This window comes from Mus musculus, chromosome 17 (assembly GCF_000001635.26).
Source record: "Mus musculus strain C57BL/6J chromosome 17, GRCm38.p6 C57BL/6J".
NCBI lineage: Eukaryota > Metazoa > Chordata > Mammalia > Rodentia > Muridae > Mus > Mus musculus.
This window is the reverse complement of record NC_000083.6, coordinates 34,151,654-34,161,382: the sequence shown is the minus strand read 5'-3', so window position 1 is coordinate 34,161,382 and position 9,729 is coordinate 34,151,654. Positions and strand designations below refer to the sequence as shown.

Genomic DNA, 9,729 nt, shown 5'->3' with positions numbered 1-9,729 from the left:
TCCCTCCACGATCCTGTTGTGTTAAACTCCTCCCTGTCTTATCTATTTCTTGTTGTGCCTTAGGTTTCTTCTTCTTGATTTTTGTTATTAATTTATTTGTGTATTTTGCTTGCAAGGTCTGTGCATTGAACCCAGGTCCTCTGAAAGAGCGGCCAGTGCCCTTGGCCAGCAGAGCTCCCCGGCCACAGGTTTCTTTCTCTTGCTGGCTGTTGACTTCCCAACTCTAATCCCAAAAGCAATTCCGTGGACCAACTCTCTACACCTGACTGTGTCTCCACTTGTCACCAGAGGTCCCCTCATAATCTCCCCAGCAGGTCAGATTGCTTGGGTTTGGGATAGACAGGAACAGGAGGGTAACTTTCCAAAATGGATCACATGGACGGTTTTCAGAATAAGCTTCTGACTTCTATCAGGTAAACACACCCCAAGGCGAATTTATCCTTAGGCCTCTGACAAGTGACTCAGTCCTTCAGACCTCACTCTCTAGGTCTGTTCTTCATGGAGTCCTTGAGAGATGAGAGGCAATACAAATATCAAATGTTGGACCCCTGTCTTCCCTCGCCCACTAACACTGGGAAAGAAACAACCTGAGCATTAAGAAATAGCAGCAAAGATGACTACAGTGGGCTCACGGGATTCTGGGTGTGGTCGAGGCTCTTTGCAGCTATGAATTCATCATCCCTCATGAGATCACTTAGGGGCTGACAAGGTGGGTCACTAAGCAAAGGCACCTGCTGCCAAGCCGACACCCTGAGCTCAGCTCCTAGAACCCTCACAGTGGGAGAGAAACCACTCCTGCAAACTGTCTCTGATCTCTACATGTATGCTCTGGCAAGCACTCTCACATGGGCATGTGCGTGTGCTCACAGACATGTGCAAATACACAAACACACACAGGCACACACATGCAGATAAAATGGCGTCTCTAAAGTCCTCTTCTGAGCTGAGCTAAGAGCATCCCTCTTCCTCACAGGGCAGCTCCACCTCCCTACAGGTCAATTTCTTCCCTCGAGTTACACTTTCAAAAGCTGCCCCCAGGTCTGCTTCAGGGAGATGGAAACCTCGGGGTGGCACAGGCTATGTCACAGAAAAAGATCAACTTCAGCCACGCTTTGCCACAGTCCCTCCCCCAAAACCCAGGACAAACTTGGGAGAAATCAAAAGTCCACCAGTTTATTTCTTAGTGATCACCTAAGACACGGTGCCCTCGTGACAAGGAGGGGCTCTCAGGAGGCCTTGAACCCCCACCTCATTTCAGCTCACCTCAGCTCCCCCACCTGGGACAGACTTCATTATAAATACCCCCCCAAACTACTAATATTTATTTCAGGAAGGGGACCTGAATAGAGGCAGTATGACACAAGAAAGTGGGGTGTCCTGAAGATGTTGGGGCATTAAGGAATCCTCAGGAGTCTGAATCTCCTTGGTTCCGGGTTCTGCTCTCTAATGCTGTCCTGCAGAAGCAACCAGAATCAGGCAGTGAGAATACATAGTGCTTCAACACACCCGACCACCTGGGTCCATGACCACCCAGCACCAGAGCCCACAGACACCGGTAATGCAAAACAAATGCCCAGCAACCAATGACCAAGACAAAGGAGCTACCTCCAGCCTACCTAAACAGGCTATAAGCTGCTTATCATAAGCAAGCAATATTATGAACATATACCCCACCCCTCCCGAGGACGACTGAGCACAAAGCCCAAGACAAATGTTACCTTCCGGGTAGGTGGATCCAGAGAGAGGAGTGTAGCCTAGAAGAGGAAGAGACATCATTATTCCAGCCCCTGTGGATGAAGGAGGTTCCTCACCACAGAAGTTGCAAGTTCAAATGAGAGAATAAACTTCAGACAGAAAGCAAGAGAGACTGGGAGAAAGAGGAGGACCAGGGAGGACTGCAGAATGTTTAGGAGATCACTCACTGGAGGAATGAGACTTGCGCCATCTGAAGAAGCCAACACAGAAGATGATGAAGCCCAGGCCCAGGGTGGCTGCAGACACAGAGACCTTCACTGTCTGGATGGGGGACAGCCCAGGTGCTACAAAGTAATCAAAGAGGTCTTAAAATTAATATCTACAGCTTGGTCCCAGGGAGCCTGCAACAAGAAGAGTCAACCACACCATTCACTACTAGAACAGGGGAAACTGTCTTCCTATGGTTACCACCCAGTTTCTGCTTTCCCCCAGCCTAGTGGGGCCTCTCAAGGCAGTCTCTGTGGTTCTCCATCCAGGGGCACCGGCCCCAGCCACCAGGGATTCCTCACTCCCTGTGACAGGGCTGACTCACACCTCAGCTCTGAGAAGCTTCCTATTAAAATGTCTTCTTTCCAGGCCTTCAAAGTTCCACAGTATGAGTCCCCCAGAGGCTCACTGCCCATGTCTCCCTTCAGAAATTGTTCCATTCCACACTTCAGCCCTTCACTATCACACATGCCAGAGCTGTTCCTGCTTGGAGCTATATCCCATCTGCATTCTAACCCCAACCTCAAGAGAGCACCCTCACCAAAGGAGCCTTCGTGTGCCCTACAAAGAAGTCCTACCCTGCACAGCTCAAGGGCACAGACGTGTTCCACACTCTTCTTGTTCCCCTCTGTGCTACCTAGTTTTGTGTCAGTTTGACCTAGGCTGGAATCATTTCAGAGATGGGAACCTCAATTGAGAAAATGCTTCCATGAGATCAGGCTGAGGCAAGCCTTCAGCATAGGGTATTTTCTTAAGTAGTGATTGATGGGGGAGGTCCCAGCCCATTGTGGGGAGGGTCAACCCTGGGCTCATTGTCCTGGGTTCTATAAGAAACCCAGGTGAGCAAGCCACATGGGGCAAGCCAGTAAGAAGCACCCCTTGGTGGCCTCTGCATCAGCTCCTGCATTTAGGTTCCTGCCCTGCTTGAGTTCCTGTCCTGACTGCCTTCAACAATGGATCATGATATGATGGTGTAAGCCAAATAAATACTTTCTCCCTAATCTGTTCTTGGTCATGGTGTTTCATCACAGCAATAGAAATCCTAACCAGGACACCATCCCCTCCCAGAGACTCACTTGAACCAACAGCAGACACAGCACTCCCCACAGAGGAGTCCTTGCCTCAGCAGCCTGAGGACCCTGCTTCCTGCTCTTCCAAGCTGCCCTTTCCTCTTCTTTCTTCCTCTCTTTTCAGTCATCTCCAAACTGGTGTGTACCACATATGTTACCTTTAACTAGTCCTGGGTTCAGTGAGGTCCCTATTGATTAGCCCCTTCACAGGCCCATAAGTGTGTCTTGCAGTCATGGCTGCACGATCCCATTATACTCAAAAAGCCACCCAAATTCAGTGCAGCCCTGTACCAAGAGAAAAGCCTGTCCCTTTCCTCTCTGTCTTCTTCTTCTTCTCCTTCTCCTTCTCCTTCTCCTTCTCCTTCTCCTTCTCCTTCTCCTTCTCCTTCTCCTTCTCCTTCTCCTTCTCCTTCTTCTTCTTCTTCTTCTTCTTCTTCTTCTTCTTCTTCTTCCTCTTCTTTTTTTTTTTTTATTTTAGTTCCCAGTGCTGGCCTGACAAGATGGCTGGGTATTAGGAGAACTAACACAGAGAACTCCAGGGGCTTGTTCCAGAAATGTTATCAGATCTGCACACATTTTGGGTGACAATCAGGTTGCTCTCCCTTGCTCACACAGACATCCCAGCACAACTGCCAAGCAAAGGCATGACCTTTAGTCGGGAACCAACGCTGCTAACCCTCAACAGGCTCCTCAAGACTCACTTCCGGTCCCAGCATCCCCTTCTCTTACATGGACCACGCACCGGTGCACGTCTCACTACCTCAGCCAAAATATCCATGTCCCTTCCCAACCACCAAAGTCCGAGTTCCCACACACTTACTCCAGTCCCCTCGGATGGGCTCAGAGGTCCCGCTGTGCTGAACCACGCAGGTGTAGACGTCCCCGTAGGAAGGGGTTAGGGCTAGGTAGGAGACTGTCTGGTATGTCCAGTCTCCATTGGGCTGAGCCGTCTTCTCCTTGTTGCTGTGGGAAGGGACAAGCTGCCCATTCTTCATCCATGTGATGGTCACATCCGCTGGATAGAAGCCCCAGACGTAGCAGGCCAGCATCACCGGCTCCCTTGTGTTAAAAGGTGTGGTTTGGGCTACTCGGACAGATGGCGCTCCTGCATGGGAGAAGCAGTTATGGTTGGTAAGGAAGTCTCATTTCATCCTTTCAAAACTGTCTGCAGCCACACATTGAAAAGGGAAACAGAACTCACTCCTGCCTCTCAGGCTTCCTCTTAATATCTCATAACCTCTTTCTTTTCTTCTCCAAAGTCATTTTTTATCACAATTGGGAAATGCCCCATCTGAGCCTTGAACTGTCTGCATAGTATCTGTGCTTATCCTGCATGGCCCCATGCTTGTGTGTTTTCTAAGATGTGCTCTCATATAGCCCACACTCCTCTGAGGCTGGTGATGGTCCTAACTCCTAGTCTCCTACCTCTTCCCAAGTGCTGGCATTACAGGTCTGTACCACCATGCCTGAAGATGAGATTACTAAGACTCCATTTTCTGCTAGCTTATCCCGCCCCGCCCCGCCCCCACCCCCGCAAGAGATCCTCCTGCTCTCCTCTATCAGTGTAAGATTTTAAGAGAAAATGCAAGAAATTATGTTAAAATACAGACTCTTGGGCTGGAGAGATGGCTCAGTGGTTAAGAGCACCGACTGCTCTTCCAGAGGTCCTGAGTTCAATTCCCAGCGACCACATAGTGGCTCATAACCATCTATAACGGGATCTGATGCCCTCTTCTGCTGTATCTGGAGAAAGTGGCAGTGTACTCATATGCATTACATATGTAAATAAATAAATCTTTTTTAAAAAAAAATACAGTCTCTCTAGGCTTCACTAAAGGTATTTTCTCCCTGTCTAGAGTGGTACCCAGGAACTTGCATCTTCAGTAAGCACCTTGAGCAGGTGATGCTGAAAGGTGGCTGAGAAACTGTATCTTATGACACACCTGACACTCTGACCTATGGAGATCTTCAAAGTTTATACAACGTTACCAGCTTTAAGCAGTTCCATGAGCGATTCTCTATGCAAAGGTGTCCAGAGGAAGAGAAACTTTACTGGAGTCCCTGGAGCACTGCAGATCTCCCCACACCCTGCATCCCTTCTAAATATGGAACAACAAAATCTGAGCTAATAAAACAGCAACAGGCTTGGAGACCCAAGCCTGCAATTCCAGCTGGCTGCAACACTGAAACAAGAGTTACAAGTTCAAGGCCAGCTTTGGCAACTTTGGGAAATCCTGCCTCAGAACACATAGTAGAAATGGACCTAGGACATACACACTGGTAAAGTGCTTGCCAGGCATGTGCAGGGTCCTGGGTTCAGTCCCCAGTAATGGGAAGAAATATCTAATTAAAATAAATAAAAAGAACAGCCAGGAATGGGGAAAGTCATTGGTGGACTTCTGGCTAGGATCTCTACCCTGACATGCTTGGCTTCTGCTTCTGGTCCTAGTCAATTCCTTCTCACTACATCCTCTTCCTCCAGTCTGTCCCCATTACCACACTGCTCCCTCCATGTCCTGCTGCCTCTTGCAAGTCCACACTGTCTCTTCCTGCCCAGGTATTAACCCCTTTGTTGCTCAAGCATCTCCTTGTCCACTGCCCTCCTGGCTGTGCTCCCAGACTGCCCCTCTGCTCACTCGTTCTGTGGGTCAGCGCATTCCAGAAGGGCTGGGTGTGGGAGGCACAGTCCAGAAGCCCGTTTTGCAAACGCTGGAGAAGGCTCTCTTCTTTGTTGAGGATCCTTGAAAAATTTTCGGCCCATGGATACAGCACCCCAAATTCACAGGGGACTATTTTTCCCACATCTGGATCCCAGCAGGCCAGCAGATCTTTGTTGAAGGAAACACAGTATGTGAAGTCCTGTGGGGTCCCAGCATCATCCAGCACGCACGTGCTTTCCACATGAGCCACAAAGCCACCTGGGGGAAGGGGCCAGAGAAGGGAAGGCAGGTCAGAGTCTGCATGGCAGGATTGCAAAGATGGCCTCTGCCCATTCATAGATCCTAACACAAAGTTCCTAAAACCCTTATGACTACTTATGGTGGGGGGAGGGGAGTAGATGCATTTTCTGCCCTAATATCTAGTCTTTAACTTGGTTCCTCACCCAGAGCTCTGAAACCCTTGTAACTGAGTGACCATGGAGTCCCTTGTTCTAATAAGGTCAGTTTTGGCAGAACCCTGTCAGAGGAAAGATGGAACCATCTTTAGGAGCCTGAGTTTAAATCTCAAATCTGGAGCAGCAGGGAAGGGACTGGAGTCTGGATTAAAAATAAATCCTGTCTATTTGATGAAGCCTAAAAATCTCAGGTTATGGGGCCCAGAGACCATCCCAGTCGGTGAACACATTCATATGGTGGGGATCGGCACACACACCTCCTGGGGAGCAGAAGCTACTGCACCTGAACTCTGCCTGGCTTTCTTCCTATGAACCCTTTGTTCTTTAAAATATTCCTCATGGTGTTAGAGATGTGGCTGGATGTTTAAAATTATGTTGCTCTTGCAGAAGACCAGGGTTCCAACTAGAGCACCTATTCCCAATGGCTCCCCATAACCCCAGTTCCAGAGAGTCTGAGTCACTTCTGGCCTCATCAGACACTACATAGATGTGGTGCACATTCAGACAAGCACGGATGAGAGTGCACACACGCTCATGCACACACACACACATACAGAGAGAGAGAGAGACAGAGAGAAACAGAGAAAGAGAGTGAGAGAGACAGAAAGAAAGAGAAAGAGAGAGACATACAGACAAACAGAAACAGAGAAGCAGGAGAGAGAAATGTTTTTAAACTCTTGCAGTAAATGAACAATAATGGTCTATTTGCACAGACGCTGTGCCCTCTCCATTTTCCAAGCCAAGGGGCTCTAACTCAGCCAAGCTGGGCAGAAGTCATGGTAATCCTGGGACTTCCCACTTGTCCTTGATGTGGGTGCTGGGAATTGAACCTGGGTCCTCTTCAGAATCACCCAGTTCTCTTCATTGCTGAGCCACCTCCCCAAGGCTCTGACACTAAATCAGGCTGTTGCTTTCCACTTGCAGTGGTCTAAGGTTTTAAGATAACAAATTTAAATAACTCAGTTTTTCAGGCTTTCCTAACACAACAACAGCCAACCAAACAAAACACAGAAAAGGCATTTTAAAGTTAATCCCACTCTTCTACCAATATCATCCGACGTGATTGACTTCCACATCTGGCAGGGCATAGGTTTGGGATGAGCTTGAGGCTCATGTGCACAAGGTTGAAAACAATTAGCACTGTTCCTTTTGTATGTGAGACTGGATGACAAGGGAGGAACAGCCCAAAATTCCCATGAGGCATGCATGGTTGTCTACCCCAAAACAGACCTGGCGAGCATCCGGTTATTAACAATGACATAAGGGTAATGCAGTTGGCACACTTGTGATCCCAGCACTGAGGCAGGAGGATTGCCATGAGTTTAAGGCTTTTCTGGATATAGAGCAGGACTGTCTCGAATTAGAAACAGACAGACAGACAGGCAGGCAAACAGACAGACAGACAAAAGGGAAGGGGAAGAGAAGGGACAGGAGAGAAAGAAACAGAGTCAAGAAGTAGTCAGTCTTGCTCTGTGCTGGAAATATCCTTGACTTCGATGCCACAGAACACTTATGACATGCCAGGCATCATGTTAGGAACCAGGACCCAGCAGTACCCAGTCCTATCCTACGTCCCCACAGGGACATCCTTCACACAGTCTATGAGAATGGCTCATTATTAAAATTGCTGTAAAATACAGTGCACAGGGCTGGAGGAATGCGGAGGAATGCCATAGTCTGGAGACTGGCTACTCTGGGGCACTCAGACCTGCTAGCTAGCAAAAATGAACATGTTTTACCCAAACAGGAGCAGGACAGAGAAGGTTCAGGAGGTTACCTTACCTGCCCCCATACAGTCCAGACTGAGGACCAGCAGCAGCAGCCAGAGTGCAGCCATGTTTCACTCTCTGAAGGTGCAGGAAGGCCAGGCCCCTGGGCACCTCCTGCAGGGGCCTCAGGTTCTCTCCTGCCCCAGCCTGGACAAATGATCTTCACACACTGAGGTAAATATGGTACCTCTTGCTCAGGCCCCTTGCTCCTTGCTGCTTATGTGGCGCCAAGTCACTCAGCCCCTCCTGAGATCCTAAACTTGTACCCAGTAACTCAACCAAATCCCGGAACCTAAAGGGAGTGGTCAGATTAGTTGGGTAGGCAGGTCAGACCAATCACTGAGTGAATCAGCCTAGCATCATCAGTTACTAGGTAAACCTCATTGTGCCCAAGGCCTTAAGAACAGGATCTTCCTGAGGTCCCTGTGGTAGTCACTGAGGAATTTCCACTGTTTCCAACCCTCTCCTGCCTCTGGATTGACTTTCTCCGCTCACATAGTTCTAAAAAAAAAAAAACCACTTCGAGAAAACTATCTTCCTCTCCAAAAGGGACGTTGCCTAGGAGATAGTGCATACACCCCTGGTCTGTCCTGTCACTCAGGAGGACACAGGTGGCAGAGGCAAGACCGTAAGAAAGGAAGGAGGTACAGATAGTGTACACAGTTGCCTGTGTCAGAGCAGGACTGGACGACAGAAAGCAATCCAACCTTAGAGAGCAGGGGCCAGCCTGGAAACCCCATTCCCTCCTGGGCTGCTTACCAAGCCTCCGTTCCTCCTAGGCTGTAGGAGCTGCTTTGGGAGCCAGGACGCCCTATCTTCCTGCACTCGCGCATCTCTGGGGCAGTTCCACTGAAGCTCTTGGTCAAAAGCTGACCTCAGGCCCAAGCTCAAGTGTCTTCCCCTCCAGAGTCTCTGCTTCCCTGAGTGTGCCCTGCCCCATGCTCCGCTCTGTTGAGCTGACCTCTGGATTAGGAAGATGCTATAGTAGAGATGTGGTGCCCCTACTATTCTCCTGGAAAGGACATAATCAACTGATGACACTTGAGCGTGTTTGCACATGTGCACAGGTATTCCTGTGTGTGGGTGCTTGTGTGTATATGGCATGCATGCACCTATGTGCAAATATGGGCAGAGGCCACTGGTACACCTTCCACCTTATTGGTTGTTGTTGTTTGAGACGGGGTCTCTTGATGACCTGGAGCTGGCCAGGTAGGCTGGACTAGCTAGCCGGGAAGCCCGGGGACACACCTGCCTCTGCCTCTGCCTCTGCAGCAATGGAACCACAGCTGTGCACAGACATGTTGAGGTTTTATGTGGTTGTTTTGTTTTGTTTGTGTTGTATGTTTTCGTTTTAATGTGGGTCCCGGGGAATAAACTCAGACACTCCCATTTGTGCAGCAAGCACTTTACCAACTGAGCCATCTCCCAGATCTTAGTGTACTTTTCTTTTTGTGCTAAGATTTTAAATGGCAATTGCCTGTTTTCTCAGACTGTGAACTGCACAACTGATAGTGTCCTCTAGGTATATTGTAATCTTAAATTGGGCACATAAACACACACACATAATACACACATATGTACACATACACACATTCACATATCCACCATACATGCATGCACACTCACACACACTCACAGACACACAGACACATGGACATGCACACATAGACACACACATACACATATGAAAATAAAATGCAGTCTAAAAATGCCTCTTCTAAGCTGAGCTGAGCCCCTCCCTCCGCCTCACAGGACAGCTCCATCTCACTACAGCTCAATTTCTTCCCTCGAGTTATACTTACAAAACCCGCCC

At 48.9% G+C, this 9,729-nt stretch overlaps 1 protein-coding gene across 1 annotated transcript; it reads right to left on the bottom strand.

The window, feature by feature from the left end:
• Positions 1-1,153: 1,153 nt before the first annotated feature.
• H2-DMb1 (histocompatibility 2, class II, locus Mb1) lies at positions 1,154-8,192 on the bottom strand. The gene is made up of 6 exons (NM_010387.3): positions 7,930-8,192; positions 5,669-5,950; positions 3,853-4,137; positions 1,923-2,039; positions 1,719-1,754; positions 1,154-1,454 (listed from the first exon to the last, which is right to left on the bottom strand). The coding sequence occupies exons 1-6, from the start codon at positions 7,982-7,984 to the stop codon at positions 1,444-1,446; spliced, it is 786 nt and encodes a 261-aa protein (NP_034517.2). The 5' UTR covers positions 7,985-8,192; the 3' UTR covers positions 1,154-1,443.
• Between the last annotated feature and the right edge of the window lie 1,537 nt (positions 8,193-9,729).